Raw genomic sequence first — 19,752 nt, 5'->3', positions numbered from 1 at the left:
TGTAGCACCGCTCAGCAGCTTCTTATCCATCCACGAAGGCCTCCTGGCATTCCTGCCCGATTTCCTTCTTGTCGGCATGCATCCATGCATCGCTCCTGAGCTAGTCGTCCAAGGCCACCTGTCCTCGTTTCCACTTCTTGAAAGTTTCTTTTTCCTTTCTGAGAAAAAAACTCTTCTACACCCGGGTTTTTATTGGTTTTTTTTTTTTTTTTTTTTTTTTTCTCTGCTGCTCAGCAGCTTCTTATCCATCCACGAAGGCCTCCTGGCATTCTTGCCCGATTTCCTTCTTTCCTGAAGGACATGATCCTTGAAATTCAGCCTTCATTCTTAGGTCATTATCAAGGAGTAGCGTCAAATTAATTGGATGTTTCTCTGTTGATGGAGCAATTGGTTTCAAAGACTGCGAGAAACACGCACAAGCGGCGCGACCGCCCCTCAGCCGGGCGGGAGAGCCACAGAAGCCTCGCAAGAGTCCCGCTCCCACCGGGGCTGTGTCCGAGACACCCGTGGACCGCCTAACAAGACAAGACAGCCTCAACCCTCGGCGGGCCGTGAGCTACGAGGCCGGGGAAGAGGCCGGGGAAGCGGCCGGCCGCCCTCACGGAAGCCCCGGAGCGGCTGCAGGACCCGAACCGGCCGCAGAGCAGGAGCAGCCCGACCCCCGCCCCTCAGGGCGGCCCCGCAAAATGGCGGCGCCCATCCAGAGCGCCGCCTCCTCATTGGCGGCGCCTGCGGGGCTCCGCCAAGAAGCCGCTCTGCGAGTGGCGGCCGCGCTGCCGTCGCCATGGCAACCACCCCGCCCTCGCTTCCTATTGGCCGAGCGGCGCGCGGAGCCCGGGCAACCGCCCGGCGCGGCGCGGGGTTGTTGTGAAGGGCCGGTTGCGGGGCGGTGGCGGGCAGGGGGTCCCGGTCCGGTACTGCCGGGCCCCGCCGCCGCCAGCGTCCAGGCCATCGGCCTCGCCCCGACCGGCGCTCCCGTCCCGTGATGTTCATCAGCGGTGAGGCCTCGTCCCCCGCCGCGCCGCCTCTCAGGAGAGTCTCGCCGTGACCGTGTCTGAGTGCCCGCAGGACGGCCGGGGCAGCCCCGGTGCACGGCCTGGCCGAAGGACGCGCTAGCGGAGCGGAGCCCCGCCGGGAGGAGGAAGGCGCTGCCCGCCCGAGAGGCGCCGCGCTGAGCCATGGCCGTGGCCGTCACCACGAAGACGGCATGGAAGCTGCGTGAGTGCCGCCGGGGGAGCCGCCCCGGCTGGGAGCGGGGAGGGGTAGGAGCCGCCTCATCCCTGCCCTGCATGTGCTGCCCCTGCCCTCTTTCTACATTGCTGACTGGAATTTTGAACTCCTGGAAGTCCTGTTGGAAAACATAGCGGCGCAGTGAATAGCGTGGCCTCGTCAGTGCTGTTTTCAAAGGGTCCCTGTCTTTATTTTTTCCGGATAGTTGCTGCAGCGCTAGGCTAAGTGCCTGTCTAACCCCACATGACAGTACTGTAGTGCAAGAACAGCCGAGGCAGTGAGGGATGGGGCACCTGCCAAAGGGCAGCCTTGGATGTGCAGAGAGACTGGGGAATGAGAGGCTGGACAGCAGTCCCACAAAAAGGGATGTGGGGTTCCTGGTCGATGTCAAGTTGAAAATGAGTCACCAGCTGTGCCCTGGGGTGCAAGGAGCAAGGTGATGGTCCCACTCTGCTCTGTTGCTGGTGCAGTCCCACCTCGAGTCCTCGGGGCAGGTTTGGGCACCACAGTTTAAGAAGGATATAAAGCTTTTGGAGAGCATCCAAAGAAGGGCTGTGAATATGGTGAAGGGTCTAGAGGGGAAGGCATGCAAAGGAGTGATTGAGGTCTCTTGGCTTGTTCAGTCTGGAGGGGACTGAGGGCAGAGCTTACAGTGAGCTGCAGCTTTTTCATGAGTGCATTGGAGGGACAGCTCCCATCTCTGCTGTCTGTGACCAGTGAAAGGGCCTGAGCAAGCCTCTGGAGCTGTGCCAGGGGATGTTTAGGTTGAATATTAGGAACAAGTTCTTCACAGGAGCAGGCTCCTCAGAGAGGTACTTACAGCACCAAGCCTGTGTTTGGCCAACACTTTCAGGCAAAGGGGGGATTGTCCTGTGTAGGACAAGCAGGAGTAGGACTTGATGGTCCTTGTGGGTCCCTTCCAGCTCAGAATATTCTGCCATTCAACAGAAACAGCTCTTGAGAGCCAGGTTATGATGGGCCATCCCCTCAGTGTCAGGGAGAAGGCCTCAAACTTAGCCTGTATGGAGTTGTCCTTCATTGGTGCTCACTTGTACAGGAGGTTCACTGAGCTCTCTGCTGCAGGAGAAATGAGGTGATCTTTGCAGGGCCTCTGTGTCACACACTCTTTGAAATTACTTTGCAAGATAGAGTGAGAATCTGATGGTTTCATGTCCATTATTCTTCCTCTGAAGGAGCAGTAAACAGTTGCTGACTGTCAATTTCTGTCTGGTCACTGATGAGTTATTTCATTGAGGAATGCCTAGAAGCAATAGGATATGATCAGTTGCTTTAGTCAGTGGAAACTGGCTGTCAGAAATAGTGTCCTTGGCTGGTAACACATGAAGTCACCTGAGATTACTGACTTAGGAATTTTGTATCTTTCTGAGCAGAAAGCCATTTGGTGTTTTCTTCCCATCCCTGAGACTCCAATTGCAGGAACAGCTGAAAGTCTGTCCATCCCCATTCTCCCTAGGTGGGCAGTGGTTCTTGATCTTCATTTTTGCTGGATGCTGCCCCATCTTAGCATCCTCTTTAGGGGGAAAAGCATTCTTAGTGTTAGGGATGTTTCAGCAATGCTAATTAGGAGCTGCGTGTTGCTGATAGCTGGTGACAATAACTTCATTAAATAAAAATTTTGTGGGTTTAAGGGACTTGTGGGAGAGCAAATGAACCTCTCTGCCCAAAGCAGACATCAGTTTATCACCTGGCTTTTAGGAACAGAGGGTTGGATGCTTCTACAATGACTTTTAAATTTACAATATATTATTAAGAAGAAAATCAAGATGGGGAAAAGTGGAGCTGCTGACACACTCATTTCAACAGCAATGCTCAGCATCTGTCCTTGCAATTTTAGCTAGTGAGTTGGTCTAGTAATGCTAATTGCACTTTTGGTTATCTTCTAGTCTGTATATCCATACAGGCTTTGTTTTAGCATTTTTATATGGAAGTTTGGTCTTTCAACACAATGCAGGTGTATTTTCAGATTTGCCCTTCACATGTAATTTATGGTCCAGTCACCTTTGTAATTTGAAAGGTGTTTCTCCAGCCCAAGTGAAAGTTGCGTAGTTTTGCTTTCAGAAAAACACTCTTGAGAGTTTGAGATCAAAGTACCTGTAATTATTATTGCAGCCATCTGAAATCCTTTTGGATTAGTGTTGCATGTAAAATGATCACATTGCTCCTCCCAGCCAAACAATCTGAATGAAAGCTGAATTGATGCTACCTAGCCTTTTTACAGACTCATAGCCATTTTTACAGTTTCATAACTATGAGGCATGCAAATCCTATGATGTTTTAAAGAAGAGAACAGTTAGATGAAGTTATTGATAAATGCATCTGCCAAAAGCCCCTGCCAAAATTCTGAATGAATTTAAAATTCCACTGTGAGATGTGTAAGCAAATATGCTAATTCTGCTTCTTTTTTTGCCCCAGATTGGTTTCTTTATGATGAGATTTCCATAGAGTTCTGTTGTTGCAGTGTCAGAGCATCCCCTCAGCTCCCAGTTTTTTAGCAGTCATTTAGCATCAATCAGATTTGTTATTTTCTGCCCATTTGGATGGATATTTACCCTCCTGTGTCACAGCTGCATGCCCTGCAGTGCTCAGTTTTGCCTGTGTTCCCTAGCGGGGATGTAGCAAAGTCTCTGCCAAAGCTCAGAGAAGGGAGCTCCACCTCTCCCCACTGCTGAGTCTGGCTTTTTTATGGGTAAGGTAACAAACTGTACTGCTGCTCCTCTGCCAGTTCCTTTCAGGTTGGACTGTCTGCTGCTGCTCTCTAGAACAGGATTAGAGGGCCTTTCACTAGATCACTCTGGCTGCTGTGCATTACTGCAGGTAAAGTGCCTTGCTGCATTTGAGCAAATCTTCAAAAGCTCCTGAGCTGCTGCAAATGAGAGAAGATGCTTTTTGTAAGCCATGTGAGCACTGGAGTTGTGAAACTTTGGTCAGCAGATGTTTTAAGTGCAGCAGGAAGAGCCATGAAGGACTGTTCAAAGCAAGATAATAATGTGACTTCTTATCTGAACAGGGGGCTGCTGCAGCTTGTCCAGTGGAATCTGGAAAATATTTCTGGGGAAAGAATTTTTTTTTAGACCTTTTGGAGGGATGGGATGAAAATTTTTGTAACTGATCTGTAATGAGTGTTTGCTTTGTTTTGTGCAGAAGAGATCATGGCCCACAGCAGCAATGTATCCTCAGTAGTCCTGGGAAAAGGTTCAGGCCGGATGCTGGCCACTGGAGGAGACGACTGTCGGGTCAACATATGGTCAGTTAGCAAGCCCAACTGCATCATGGTAAGAACAGGCCTGTTTTCAGCTTTTGGGGATGGGAATATTCATTCTGAGGTTTGGAGGGTAAAGAATGAGGGGAAAGATTGTTGGGGTGGAGCCTGTGGGACTTTTGAATGGAGTTTGCCAACACAAAGCTGTGTAACAAAGATTCTGGCTAAAGATAGGGACAGAACTGGGTGCCTGGTGAGACCACTGCTCTAGAGACATTGTGGGAATGCTGGAGCTGGACCAGTGCTTACTCAGATAATAAATACTGTGCTTTACTATATTACCAGGCTACAAATAATTAAAGGAAGAGTTTTGTACAAGAACAGCTGGGTTTATAGTGCAGGCTACAGGGGCTGTTTTTATACCCTGGGTTTTGCAGTCACAGCAGGATGCATTGCCACCTGTGCCCTAACTGTCACCATGAAGGTTGCCACAATAGTTTGCTGTAGGCTGGGGAGGAGTAACTCTGGTTGCAGTGTGTTAGCAAGGGTAGGGTTACCCCAGCAGTGATCACTAAAGAGCACCATAAATATATATTTAACAGATATCTATCCTGCATCACTTTGCGTGGGTTTTATAAAATCAGCTTTAGCACATGTCTTGTCATTTGTTTAATTAACAACACAATAATGCTGTGGTATCAAAGGCGTTGCTCTAGCCAGTGTGAGCCTTGTGAGAAAAGAACCAGGAAAGGCAGGTCAAAAAGGCTAAAAAGAGAATTTGTCCACTTTATTTTTCCATTCATTAAGTGTGTGAATGATCACCTTTGGCAGGGCTGTGCTTTTGCATAGTGTAGTTAAGCAGTGTCTTTTCAGGCCCTTGGTGGTGGCATGACTCCAGTTTGAAACTGGACTATTGCCTTACTAGAGAAGAAAGTTGAAGGACTAGCTCTGTACCTTTCTGTGGTGGCAGAGCTGCACCTCTCCTGTGCTTCCTGGAACCACAGACACTGAGAGCTGCTGTTTCTGAGAGGCAGGGACTGACTGACATGCTTGTGCCATTCTTGTATATCAAAAGAATCTTGATTTTTAGGGTTGTCCTCTGAAGTTCATTTTTAGTGTTTATATTACAATGATTATGGATGTTTGTGTTGGGAAAGAGGGAGAAGAGGAGCTTTTCAAGTAACATTGGGACTTGGTTTAAGTGTGATGGTTGTTACTTGGTTTAAGTAATGGCAGTTGCTACTGTGGATTTTGTAAAGGATTTCAATTGCACATGGTTTCCTAAGACAGCTCCATCAGAGCAGGCAGCTTCCAACTGGCATTCCCAGCCTCTGTATGTGTGTGGGAGGCACAGAGCTAGTGTAGCTATTTAAAAAGACATTTGAGGATGGACTAAAGCAGAGAATACTGCTTACTTGGCAAGCAAAAAGTCTGCAATGGTGGGATTTGTTTTTTAGAGCTAGTTTTAAATACTCTTGTGTTTTACTAAAATATGGGCCTTTTCAAAATGCTGATGTAATTTGTAAGCTTTCAGGTGCTGAAGGATGAAAGGAGCCTCATGTGAATTACTGCCTTATGCCTCAAGTCAGTAATTCAGTATTAGCACCATGCTATCACTGTGACATCCATTGCTGGCAGCAACCTGTGGCTCCGTGCTTTTGTGAAGGTTTCAAAGTAGTCCTGCTTTTGCTCTTGCTTGGATTTTGTAACTGGTTCATGACACTTACATGACCCATTTAGAGCAAACACGGTGCCATTGTGCTACCACAGCATAATTTTTATGATGTAAGAATGTGTCAGCCTTGTCTGAGCATCCACACCTAATGTTTAAGTACCTGTGTCTCTGTTGATGCATCTTTTAAAACTTAGTCAGTGTGCCCCAGAAAGTGATTCCAAAGATAATGTGGGAATACAGGTGTGCTGTGCTGGGTGCTGTGATGGGCTTTAGAGTGCTCTGCCACGCTGCTGGCTGCCGAGGAAAAAGGACTGTGGCACAGCTAGGTGTCCCAGCTCATGGTTAAAGAGTGGACTTTGAACAATACCACGGTTCCTGCAGGGCTGTGCCAGCAGCTGTTGCCTGACCCTGACGGTTTTCTTTGCAGAGCTTGACAGGCCACACATCCCCCATTGAGAGCCTACAGGTCAACCCAAATGAGAAGCTCATAGTTGCAGGGTCCCGGTCAGGCTCCATTCGAGTTTGGGACCTGGAAGCTGCCAAAGGTATGTGCCCATGAGTTTTTGCTTCTGGTCATGCACACTTTTTGGGGAATCCTTATGTTTAATGCCTATCCTGACCCAGAAGGTTCCTGGTTTAAGAAGGAACAGGAGCCTGGTATTGCTTTCATCTTCACCTGCATCTCTTTTTTGCCCTTCTACTGAGGGTATAGAGCTGTGTATTCATGCTTGAGCAGAAATTTGCACGTTTTGAGGACACTGATCTGAGGAACTAGTTTCTATGGTTTTGACCTGAGTGTGTCAAAATCTGTATTCCAGATCAGTTTCCATGCACCTATAGATAACTAGGCATATATAATTTGTATTCAGAGTCTCAGCTTAGAATTGTCAACCTTAATAAAAGGATCCCAAACCAGACTGGACGTTTTAAGTTTATTAGGTTCTGCATAAATGCAGGAATCCTCTGCTTGTTGTCTTCTTGTTCTTAGGTTCTAAGTTTTTTCCTCTAGCAATTTTTCTGCTCTCCTGCTCTTGCATGGCCACATAAATAGACAAAGACCTAATTTTTAATAAATTGTAAAAGCTATGAACTCATCAAGCTCTGATCCTTTAAAGGCCACTGTTGAGTCATGCTTTATTTATTGCATTTTCCTCAAATCCTAGAATGAGTTTGCAAAAGTATCGTAAATCACTTGAGTACATTCCAGCAGGAATACCAGAAAGTGACTGAATATTTCTTATAGGTTACTACTTGTTCATAGAAGGAATGTGTAGTGAAAATAGACTTACACTGGCTGAGCTAAGGAGGCAAACCACAGGCAGCATCAATAATGGAAAGCACTGATGTCATTCAGACAGTTAGAATCAGCTCAGTTATGGAATAGTTTGGCTCTGCCCATGGGGAGTAGCTGATCTGGCTGCATTTATTAGAAGACCTATGAGCCAGTGTCTGTGCAAATGACCACTCCAGCTCTGGCTCAAGAGCTAATTTCTGCCAGGGGAGTCATCAGCTTGTTCCAGATGATGGATGAGGGAGAGGGATTGCCCTTGTTATTATCTGAGCAGTTTTTCTTAGAGTTGAGTTCTGCATTTGTCACTGCTTGCCGAGATATGATGTACCAGTTCTACTGGTCCTTGCTGGTTTCCAGAATTACAGGGGGTGTTACTTGATGACTTGCTGAAACACTGATCTTTTCTTTGTCTCCTGCTTCCTAAGCATCCATTTCCTGTCTTTGTGGTGATTCTTTCAAGGGGCAATTGAAGGACTCCAGGGTGAATATTGGAACTAAGAGGTGGTGCCTGGATGGAGTGCAGAGTCCTGGGAAAGGGTCTATCTGATAACTGCCAGGTGAATGCTGCAGGCAGTCAAGACTGTTTCACTTCACTTCCCAGCCAAAACTGTTCCTCCTCTGGCCCGTTTTGCTGTCTGTGTAACAAAATGGAAAGATGCACTGCCTGCCAGCTGCCTCATGTTCAGAATGGAGATCCTTGGAGTTCTGTCTGTAGTTTCCATATCTAAGAACAGGACTGTCATTAAGTTCATTGGTCATGGGCTTTCTATTGCTGTTTCTTTGCATTGCTGGGATAAAGTCAGAGGCATTTCCACAAAATAATGTGGAATTTCTGTAAAATAATGGTGGGGATAGTATGGCTACACTTCTGCATAGTGTCTGGTGGAAATGAACTATTAAATATTTTCCCCCTGTTCCTTCTCTCTGCTCTGCCTCTCCTTTTCCCAGTTCTTCGTACCCTACCAGGTCACAAAGCAAATATCTGCAGCCTTCATTTCCATCCTTTTGGAAGCTTTGTGGCATCTGGCTCTTTGGACACCAACATTAAGGTAAAACTCAGCTTGCATCAGAGATTTCCCTCTTGCAGTGTCTTTGTTTTGAAGAGTGCCAGAACACATTTTGTGTCAAGCTGTTGGTGGATGCTGCACATCATCATTTCCATGTGTGGGCAGGTGTGTTTGTGAGTGCTTGTGAAATCTGTGTGTGTATTTTCACAGCCAGCTCATGAATGTGACTCCTCTGGTGTGGAATGTGGCTCTGAGTAAGGTGCCAGCCAAGACCTGGTGTCAGCAAGCACAGATGTCCTGGTTGCTGTGGATTGTATCTGCTTCCTCAGACTGTGTTTGTCAGAACTGAGCTGCTGTAGTAAGAGATACCTTCCAGGAGTGATTCTCACTTGGGGAGTTAGAAAATACCCCTAAGGCCTGCAGGGGCTCAGCAGCCCATTCATTCTGCAGTATCTGTTAGCTTGGTGACACAGAGATCCCTTGTTCTGGCAGGACCCTTGAGGTCCCAACATACTGCTTTAAATATACAATTTGTTTGCTTTTCTTCCTTGTAGCTCTGGGATGTAAGAAGAAAAGGCTGTATCTTCACATTCAAGGTAAAATATTTCATTATGTTTTGAAAAGAGGGGAGAAATATTTATTTTGAGGACTTGTAAGCAAACCTAAATGTGATGATGTACAATGAACTTCCTGGTTTTCCAGCATGAAAATAAGATCTGTGTGATTTTTGAAGTGGCCTGGCAAACCTCAGCAGGCCTCTGCAAGCTGTGTGGGAATATGAAATGGATATTATAGGATATCAATGGGTATCATGTGCTATAGTGTGGGGGATGGAGAGCATCCATGAGGGTATCATGTGGCTTCAGTGGGGGATGGAGAGCATCCATGAGGGTTTCTTTATATTCTTAATGGTACTACCACTGCACTGAGATGGCTCTGTTCTTGGGACCTTTTTCTATCTGAAGAACTTGCTGTATATTAATTTCATGTATAAACCAGACACAGTACTTCTAGCTGACCATATGTAAATCTGTAATTTAGAACTGATTCTTATTAGTGAAGCCAGATCTGTATTTACCATACTTAAACTGATGGCATAAATGACTAGGTGAGAGAGATTACACACGTTTAGTGTGGCTGGGTGTAGTGTTTTGAGTACAGTGTTGTGTTCTGCAAGCTGTGAGCTCTGTAAAACACTTAATTGGTTTTAGGCTATTACATTGTATAGGATTGAAAGACAAAAGCCAGAATACTGTTTGTTTTCCTCATTTCAGGGTCACACAGAAGCAGTTCGGTGTCTCCGCTTCAGCCCTGATGGGAAATGGGTGGCCTCTGCTGCTGATGATCACACTGTAAAGGTAATTTATTGTGACACCTTCCTTATGTGCTTGTGGCACATGGGAATGCTGGGATTGCCTTTTTACCAGGCATAAATACCCTTAGTTCATTTGGCAGCTGGCTGAGCCCTGTGGCTTTGCAGAGATCGGTTTTCTTGTGGGGATCCTGTCTGATAGCCCACAACACCCATGGAAAAGCTGCATGGGTTGAAAGGCCCTTATCCAGCAGGCACACTGGGAGAGACTATGCACAGAAAAATCAATGTTTTGATGGCAGTAGAGTTGTGATACCTGAATGTTTGCCTCAGTAAACCTTGTAGAATGAGTTGTCCACAGCACATTGCTTCACCAGACTAATTTCTGGCTCTGTTTGTGTTATACACATTACATGTGATTATCAGACTGAAAATTGCTGTCAGGACTGAGCAGAGCAAGAGGAGGAGTTCAGGAAGGTATTGACTGAAGTGGTGACTTCAGTTGTTTCATATGGAGTATGGAGGAAGGGAGATTAAGGACTGATTTTATTTTCAGTTTCACATGAAATTAACTGATCAGTTATTTCATTGCATTTTCGAGTGGAGAGTAAAGCACAGGAAGAAGGAATTGCTAAGGGATTCAGAGCTTTTGAATTTTTGTTTGTTCACTTTTGAGATACAGTCTGTGGGGACAGATGGAACTGCTATATTTTGTCTCAGTCTCTAAATATAAACCAGAAACTTCTAGGGGACAAGTTACATGGAAAATGAAAGATAATGCAAAAAAAAAAAAAGAAAAAAACCCAACAAAACAAAGCCTTAACAGATTTGGATGGTACTCTTTCCCTGATTATTGCTTTCTTTGACAGACTTGGGTCTCTTCTTGGAGGGGGGAAGTGTTAGAAGGTTACCAGTACAAGGAAGTCCCAGGTGTATAGGAAATCTCTAACAGTTAATCTCTTCAAAAGTCTCTGTTCTTTCCTCCTTTCAGCTGTGGGATCTGACTGCTGGGAAGTTAATGTTTGAGTTTACAGGACACACCGGCCCAGTAAACGTTGTTGAATTCCATCCCAATGAGTACCTTTTGGCTTCTGGCAGCTCTGACAGGTACATAATGGGAGGGAGAAAGAAGGGAAATGTATATGTCTATTCCATTTCCTGATGCCCTTCCTTGTAAGAAGGGCATGTCAAGAGGAATGTCACTCAATTCAAACCTGCCATTGCAAGAGCCAGACATCTAGACAGCAGGATGTGACATCTGTGATGGGCAGAACGTGGAGATCTTTCCTTCTCATCCAAAATTGATGGCACCTTCTGCCACACTAGAAACCAATGTGTAGCCCCAAGCCTCTCACAAATCCAGCTGACATTCTGTGTGAACAGCAGGCAGCCCTGCTCAGCTGGCAGGGTGTTCTCTTAGCTCTGGGCTGGTTCTAAATGCCTGTCTGTGTCTAGAGCCTCTAAGTATCTGCCTGAATCTGTGGATCTTAGCTAGACCAGCCTTCTGTGCAGGCTCACTCTGTGTGCACAGCAGCAAAAGTCATTCTAACTGTTAGTGTTTTGTTTAAAATGTGGATCATAGTGTGATTTCTAGAGCAATGAGCAATGAATTTTGTTGTGTACAGGACTGTTCGATTCTGGGACTTGGAGAAGTTTCAAGTTGTGAGCTGTATTGAAGAGGAGGCCACTCCTGTCAGGTACATTAAATTCCTACTGAAATGTGCTAGGCAGAGACTAAACGTGGGGTGAAGCAGGGATTTCCTCAGAGAGAGACTTTACTGGGGAGTAGTTTGGGCTGCTGGAGATACTGCACAGGTGAACACCACATTGCAAGGTTCGTTGTTAGAAACAAAACTGAAGGTGTTCAGTGTAGTCAGAGATCCACAAGGACTGAGCAAGGTGGGAATGCTGTGCCTGATTCTCCTCCTGCCTTCCTCCCAGGTGTGTGCTCTTCAACCCGGACGGCTGCTGCCTGTACAGCGGCTTCCAGGATTCGCTGCGTGTGTACGGCTGGGAGCCAGAGCGCTGTTTTGATGTGGTCTTGGTGAACTGGGGAAAAGTAGCTGACTTGTCTATCAGCAACAACCAGCTGGTAAGCCACTGCTCCTGAGGCAGGGGTAGGCAGCTGTGAAACACAAGATAAAATCCTGCTGCCTCCTTGCAGGCCTTCAGACCTGTAAGCTTGTGTCAGGGCTTGCAGCATGCCCAAAGGCTGTGTGCCTTGTGCTCCACTTTGTGTCTTTGGCTTCTGGAGGAAAGAACTGAAGCTTAGTTTGACTAGTATTTAGAAGCTATGCTTAGCAAAAGATTTATCCAAGCCTTTCAAAATTGCTGGCAACTTCAGGTTGAAAAATCTGCAGCACTGACCTGAGAAGTCCTCAAGCACAGTAGCTCAGGGTCACTCCATCATGCCTGCTCTCAAAAGGGCTGGTGTGCACCCCCACTCCTTGGTGAATTATCTTGATCTTTTGCCTCTGCAGATAGGAGTTTCCTTTGCACAAAGCACAGTCTCTTCCTTCGTTGTGGATCTCAGCAGAGTCCCAAAGTCAGATTCTGTTCCTCATGGGTTGATCAGGGACGACCAGCCTCTTGTGCCACCCACCCCCACAGGGTCCTCCCTTCGCCGCATCTATGACAGGCCCTCAACGAGCTGCAGCAAGCCACAGAGGTGAGGCAGTCTGCTGGCTTGTTGAGTTTCCAGATTTTAAGGAAATGTCCCAGGCATTTCAGTGTTCTCTCTCTCTGACAATATGGCTTCCCCTGACAACAACTCTTTTTCCACAGCAGAGTGAAGCACAACTCGGAGAGTGAGAGGCACAGTCCTAGCAGTGAAGATGACCGGGATGAGAAGGAATCAAAGGCTGAGATCCAGAACCAGGAGGATTACAAAGAGATCTTCCAGCCCAAGAATGCAATCTGTCAGTACCAGGGTTTACAGTGCCTTTGAGTAGTGTTTGGGTTTGAGATCAGGGCGCTAAACTGATTCGATAGAACTGACCTTTAGCTTACTGTAACAGAGGCTTCAGCTCTCTGTAACAGAGGCTTCACCTCCACCTGAGAGGCTTCACCCTCCACCTGTGACTGGAGAGTTTAGAAAGCTTTTCTTTAATATTCTGTGCTTGGACCCTGATGCACAGATCATGTTGGTGAATGACTTAAAGGAGGCACCTTTTCTAGGGTACAGTGATGTCTGTTTGAAGCCTGGCTCTGGAATCCAGAGCTTCATTGTAAATATGCTGCCTTCCTATTCTGATTAGAGCATTAAGGGAATTTTGTTAGTTTAGAATTTTGATATGTATAAGATCAGCAGTCTTCATTAAAGAAGGAAAGGCAAAATGTTTTGTTAAAGCAAAGACTTGTTGTTTAGGAGGCATTGTGCAGTGTCTGTATGTCATTTTTATGCAAATGGTAAAAATGAGAGACTCTTTCTGAGGAATTCATTGCATTATTTTTATTTACTTATATAAATCAATAACAGGAGGTGGATTTTTCCTAGTATCATTTGTTGTGACGGTGCCTTGTCTCACACTTCACACCTCTACAGCAGCAGTGAGCCACAGGGGTTGGTTTTGTTCCTTCTATCCATGAAGGCTGAAAGCTTTTAGCTAAACTCAACAATAGTGTCAAGGTCCAAAGGAGATAACTCTGCTTGCTGTATCACTGATTACTGTCATGTGTGGAGTTGTTGGAGATTTCTCTGCTCCAAGGTTGACTTACCATTTATCTGTAGCCTTGGCTGCTCCTTCATGTGTTTATTGTTTAAATCTTTTTCTGTAGGCCGAACCCCTCCTCGAAATGAGCCTTTTCCTGCCCCTCCTGAGGATGGTGAGTATGGAAATGACCCCTTGGGTCATTTGGTGGGGATGGGGTTAATGGCCCTCAAGAGAGGGAGAGCTGCCTGAAGGCAGAAATTACTCCTTGCAGTATAGCAAGGAGTACTCTTGAATGGCAAGTTACTCTTGAAAGTACCAATCAGTTTTTGCTTTCCCACTTCTTTCCCTCTTGGTAGAGCCTGGAACTGCAAAGGAAGCAGTGAAGCCCAGCCAAGCTGTGGATGTCCAGACCTCGCTGCCAAAGCAGGAGCTCGTACGTTCTGTGTGCTCTGTGAATCTGTGCCCTGCTCCCTCTGTGAACAATGTGCAGAGCTGGAGAATTTGTGTTTTCTGCTCAGGCTGGTTCCTTCACTGCAGGGCAGTAAAAGTGCAGCTCCAGGCTTTGTGCTGCCAAGTGTCTTGCCTTAGCAGAGAAACAAAGGCCAAGCCTCCGACAGGCTCTGTTGTTTTGCTGCTTGTGCTTGCAGGCTTGCAGTGGTGCTTCTCCTTGCATCTCAGAATTGGGGCACTCAGACAATCAAGTGCCAGGTTTCTACAACTGCTTGAACAGAGGCTGTTTTGTTGCCAAAAGTGCAAGCAGCTGATGGGCCAGTATTCATTTTACTGGCTTCTTTAGAATTCTCTCTTAGCCTTCAGGCTGGCCACAGCCCATTGCCCTAATTTCAGATAACAATAACATCACTTGGCACTTCTGCTGGAGCATCTCCATTTTCTTTACAAACCTTAATTATATCGTGGTGTGTACCTGAGAGACACTTTATTGCCTCTTAAATTATGCTAGCAAACTGCAGACTGTTTCTATGTTAGGGCCCTGCTGTGAGAAGAAAGCAGGTCAGAAATAAAGATCATCAGACTAGGGCCAAACTGTTCCTGCTAGAGCTTTTATCCCAATTTCTCCTGCAGCCTGATCCAGTCCAGAGGCCACTGATTGCCTCCTCAACTTCTTTGAGCAGAACAGAGCCATCAGTGATTCCTGCAGCCAGGAATGAGCCCATTGGACTGAAGGCCTCTGACTTTCTCCCAGTAAGTGTCTCTGGACAATGTTTTCCAGCCAATGTCTGTGTTGGGTGGCATCAGAAAGGGGTTGCCCCATTGTGATAGGTATGAATACAGCAGAGTTGAGCCCTACTCTTACCAAAGTAGAGAGCAAGGGGTGAGACAGCGGTTCATTTAAAAAATTAGTCTCTGCCATTACATGTACATAATAATTTCACAGGAATCTCTGCCTCTTGCATCTTGGAGGCTTCTTGGTCTCTCTTGGGGTGAGTATTCCCTTGTCCTAAAAAGGGGGAAAGACCAGAGCATCCTGATGATGTCAAACTCTAAATGTGAGTAAAGGAAGTAGTGGTTCTGTCATGGCCTGGGCAGGAAGCAAATTGAGAGTCTAATGAATTATGTAAAGATTTATGCTTTGTAATGAAACTTGCAGTTCCCAGGCAAGTGTTTCACATAAGAAAATTGGGTTTGTGTGAAAACATTTCTTCATTCAAAAACATGCTGGTTTTGAAAACTTATTTTAAATTCACCTTTTCTGAGAGTTTTTCCAAAGCTTTAAACATGTTTGTGATTGATGTAGTAGAAAAAGCAGGAAATCAGTAACTGAAATCAGAACAAATTGAGCATTTCCATTTCAAAAGGTTTTTACAACCATCTGCAAGAAAGTCAGTATTCAGTGACAATCTCTGCACCAAAATTGGCTCTCACCTGGGCTCCCACTGTTCTGTGCCATCCTGCTCTGTTACTGGTGTCTGTACTTGCAGGCTGTGAAGAGCCAAAGCCAGACTGAGCTGGTGGATGAGGAGGCCATGTCCCAGATCAGGAAAGGCCACGAGACCATGTGCGTGGTGCTCACCAGCCGCCACAAGAACCTGGACGCCGTGAGGGCTGTGTGGAGCACCAGTGACATCAAGGCAAGCATGTGGAGATGCCTGAGGCTCATCAGGGGAGCAGCTGAGCAGCTCTCTTTGCTTCTCTGGGGCTGATTCTGCCTCGTAGAAAACACAGGGTCTCTCAGCTTTTGTCCCCAGGGATGCACCACAGAGTGCTGCAGCTGAATGGTCACAAAGAAACTCACATGGAGAAAACTTTCCCATGAGAGAGTCCTCTTCCCTGGCCAACTTCATGTTTCCTCTACCTTGTTTTGGAAAAGCAGCACTAGATACTAATTTGCATTAGCCTAACCAGTTTGACCTCTGCAATAGATGACTTTTTCTTCCCCTTCTCTCTCAGAACTCTCTGGACTCTGCAGTGGCTATCAATGATCTGTCTGTTGTCGTGGATCTCTTGAATATTGTCAACCAAAAAGCGTGAGTGCTGGATGGGGTCAGCCCCTGGGATGTGCAAGAGCTGCCTGGCTGGGAGTTTGGAGCTCTGCCTTGTACCTGCCCCATGTCCAGTGGGCCATGGCAGCATGAAATTCATGTGCTTGTAGTCACATCTTCAAGCCTGCAGTGACAGAAACTGCTGGAGTTATTTGGGGCCAAGGAAAATCAAAGTCTTGGGGCTTCATAAAGTGATTCTCCTGAGAGTCAAAGAAATATGTCCGAACCTGCCACTTTCTCTCACGAGGGGGAGTCAGTGAACTTGCTCTGTGAACCTGAGTGTGTCTGTCTGGGCATTTGCCAGGAAGTATTATTTTTGTCAGCTTGGCTTTGTAAAGCCTCAGTCTCCAGTCTCAGGATATGTCCTTTTCTTTTCAGGTCTCTCTGGAAGCTGGATTTGTGTACTATAGTCCTGCCACAGATAGAAAAACTACTCCAAAGTAAATATGAAAGGTGAGGCTTCAAGAACATGGTGTGCTTGAGGGACAGGGTGTGGGTAGTGATAGGAGAGCTGTGCTGGGTATTTTTTACCTGAAGAAAAACCTTGAGAAATCACTGCAGATACAGTCTCGTGCTGATATGATGCCTGAAAAATAATGGTGGAGTTGCCAGGTGTGTGGGAAGAAAAATACAGAAAGTATGCATGGGCAGGAAGAGCAGGATAGTGGGATTTGTCGTAGATGTGTTGGATTGAAGACAGCTGTGGCAGTCAGGACGGATCATGTAAAACAAATGGGCTTTGCACGCTGCTGGGAGTGAGGCTGTCAGCTTGGGACAAGCGAGGAATGAAGTCTTGCAACAGCCCTGGGGACTCATCTTTACAGGGAAAAATTGCAGCCTGTCTTAGGATGGCTTTTCTACCCTTCCTTTCTTCTGGGAGAGAGGTTCCTGCCAGGTTCCCTTGGCAGGACATCTCTGCCCTTGAGCAGAGGTCCCACTTGGGTGGGGTACGTGCCAGGACCTTTGGAACAGACTTGCTTTGTGAAAGCTTTGGAGCTCAGACGTGTTGTCGGTACTTGGCTGTTGCTCTCCTTCCCTGGTTACAGGTGGTGGAGTGGAGTTGTTTGAGGGCTGTGTGCTGGGGGGACAGGAATGACATTGAAGAGGGACCCCATTCTCTGTTTTTCAGTTACGTGCAGACTGGCTGCACATCCTTGAAACTCATTCTCCAGAGATTCCTGCCACTCATCACAGACATCCTTGCTGCACCACCTTCTGTTGGAGTGGACATCAGCAGAGAGGAAAGGTGAGGCACACGCTTTCACTTGCTCCCTCCTGGGACGAGCCTTTCTCTTGGGTGAGCTTTGTCCTTGCCATCAGGGCTCTGATACCAGACTGGACATGCCTTCCCTTTGTCTGCCAACAGCAATCCCTCCTGCTTAGAGGAAAAGGACTGCCTTTCCCCTTGCCTCTGTGCGTTGAGTCATACCTAAACAAAGTATGGGGAGTAAATCCACCCTGTGGTTTTCCCCTCTGCCTCACAAGAAACATGATTTGATAGCCAGGCCCTGGATTTTGAGTTAATTCACAGGATAGCTCCTCTCTGGGAATTGGCTTTTGGAAAACAGCACCTTCTTTTTCTGGAGTGTACTGCCAAAGGGGGAAGAGGGCTGAAAAGCCCTTATGCTGTTCTCCTGTCTCATCAGGACATGGGCTGAATGCCTGGTGTTTTCTCAGAGCTGTGCTCATATTTCAGCCTCTTCCAGGCCGTTTTCAGGGCCTTTCTCTCCTGCTTGAGTTGCCTCTCTGGCACTGCAAGAAATGCCACACCTCAGGCAACTAGGGATTCATGCTGTGTCTGCTGTCATTTTTTTCCAGGCTTCACAAATGCAAGTTGTGCTACAAGCAGCTGAAGAACATCAGTAACGTTGTCAAGAACAAGTCTGGGCTCAGCGGCCGCCATGGTAGTGCCTTTCGGGAACTGCTTCTCCTCATGGCTGTTCTGGACTAACAGCCACCACCTCCTCATGTACAAATACAGGTGGCCAAGCTTCCCCTGCTCATGGTCTGGCTGGATTTCAGATCTCTCCGTGTGTCCGTCCTTTCCCCCTGCCCCTCTCCAGCTCGGTAGGGAAGTGGAATCTGCCTGGCTGGTCGCCCACCCAGCCCTGGTGCCTTGCGGGCTGGATGGAGGACCCGAGTGGAGAGACGTGTGTGCTGTGTGAGGGGCCCTGGCGGGTGGAGGGCCCCACAGAGCCCTGTAGGGAAGCTGCTTCATTTCAGCTCTTCATCTCAGCTCTGGGCTGCTCTGTGTGCTGGCCTGTCCCCGCAGGAGGGCTCTGAGCCTGCTGTCACCCCTCCTTCCTGCTTGTGCTGTCAGTTCTTGTTGCCTGGCCCTGTGGGCCAGGGCCCCGCTCTCGCTGTGCAGCTGCTGAGGACTGCAGCCACCGCCCCACAAACGCCTGCTGTGGGGTGGATGCCCTTTCCATACAGAAGGGACTTCACCTGCCATGAGGGACCAGCCCCTTTGGCTTCATCTGACATGGGCAAGGACACTGTGCCACTGTGCTGGTGCATCTCAAGGACCTGAACCAAGAGACTTTCTCTTGGCTTCTTAGACATCCCTGCTGACACCCAGGGCTGCAGAGGATCAATATCTTCAGACTGTCCTTGGATCTGAGGTCTACCTGGACCTGATAAAACATGTGACTTAAACAGGACTCGTCATATGTGCTTGCCTTTGGGGGTGATGATTTGGAAGGGTGGAGGAACAGAGGGACATGGACTGATGTCTTTCTACATCCACTGGACCATTCTTAGAGGTTTGGTTTTGGTTTTTTTCCCCCAATAAATGTCTGTCAGAACCTTTCTGTCCCTCTTTCTTCTTTCCTCTGGGGAAAGAGGTTCCTCTTGGTGCTTTCCCTGCTCTTCCCAGCCTGTCTCCCATTTTATACACTGGAGCCTGTTCTCCAGGAATCTGTAACTTATAATGAATTTTATTAAAATATTTGTAATTTTTTTTAAAGTTGTGTTAAATGCCTGAATCTCTTGAAGTGCTCTTCACCTTGGCATGGCTCCTGGCTGGGAGTGCCCAGGAAAAGCAGGGCTCTGTTCCCTGCCTGTCCCAGAGGAAGCTGACCATTCTCACCCTTCCTGCTGGGAGGCTGTGGTGAACAACAGCAGAGCCAGCACTTGCCAGGTGGCTTGTAGAAATCCCGGGGGCAGTTTCACTCTGCTGGGTTGTTCCCAGCCCAAAGAGCAGTGTCATCATTTAGGGCTCATCCTTCTCCCTGGCTGCACACAGATTTCCCTCCCCTGGCTCTCCAGCAGATCCAGGAAGAGTGGCAATGAGCTCTGAGCCAGGGAGTGCATTTGGAAGGCTGTTCTGGGGAGGTGGAGTGGGGCCATCAGGAAAGCTAAAGCCAGTCCCCACATTGCTGATCTTCAAACAATCAAGTTTTGGGAACAAAGGGGAGTGCCTGCTCTGCTCCATGGCTCTGGAGGAGGTGGCTCCAACAGTGGCTTGTACAGCAAGAGGCCCTGGCACTGTGCCACTGCAGGACTGATGGTGAGCGCTGCCTGCTTCGAGCACCAGGACACCCACAGGGTGTGTGTGCTCCTGCTCTGCAGCTGCTTCCTGCTTCATCTGGTGATAATCCCATGGACCCCCATGAGGTGTGAAAAAGGCTCTGCCGGCCACCAGGCTATTGGGATGTGAGGTGGGGAAGCCCAAGGTGGAGCAGGACATGGGCACAGTGGGACTCACTTCGGATTTAACCACTGCTCTCCTGCTAATTGCAGGAGCCTGAGAGCTGCAAAATGGGGTGGGGACTGTGCTGGCCCCGGGGGCAGCTGCAAGGGGAAGGATATGATGGGCTTTTCCAGCCCCATGGGAGATGCTGGGAGGAGGGAAGAAGCACCCA

At 47.6% G+C, this 19,752-nt stretch overlaps 1 protein-coding gene across 2 annotated transcripts; it reads left to right on the top strand.

Annotated features, from left to right (window-relative positions):
- The first annotated feature begins 838 nt into the window (after positions 1-838).
- Positions 839-19,633, top strand: KATNB1 (katanin regulatory subunit B1). 2 transcript variants are annotated; one of them, XM_041458925.1, is made up of 19 exons: positions 839-1,218; positions 4,393-4,523; positions 6,553-6,670; positions 8,365-8,465; positions 8,978-9,019; positions 9,698-9,781; positions 10,727-10,842; positions 11,361-11,432; positions 11,677-11,827; positions 12,216-12,403; positions 12,523-12,653; positions 13,513-13,560; positions 13,745-13,821; positions 14,472-14,591; positions 15,329-15,478; positions 15,798-15,874; positions 16,268-16,342; positions 17,019-17,135; positions 17,708-19,633. In XM_041458925.1, the coding sequence occupies exons 1-19, from the start codon at positions 1,179-1,181 to the stop codon at positions 17,838-17,840; spliced, it is 1,971 nt and encodes a 656-aa protein (XP_041314859.1). In that variant the 5' UTR covers positions 839-1,178; the 3' UTR covers positions 17,841-19,633. The 2 variants fall into 2 exon arrangements, with proteins under 2 accessions (XP_041314859.1, XP_041314858.1); XM_041458924.1 differs by having other exon boundaries at positions 12,520-12,653; positions 17,708-19,632.
- The last annotated feature ends 119 nt before the right edge of the window (positions 19,634-19,752 follow it).

The sequence above is a fragment of the Pyrgilauda ruficollis genome, unplaced genomic scaffold (genome assembly GCF_017590135.1).
Source record: "Pyrgilauda ruficollis isolate IOZ18807 unplaced genomic scaffold, ASM1759013v1 scaffold13, whole genome shotgun sequence".
Classification (NCBI taxonomy): Eukaryota; Metazoa; Chordata; class Aves; order Passeriformes; family Passeridae; genus Pyrgilauda; species Pyrgilauda ruficollis.
Note: the sequence above shows the minus strand (reverse complement) of the source record. Positions and strands in the feature narration are given on the sequence as shown.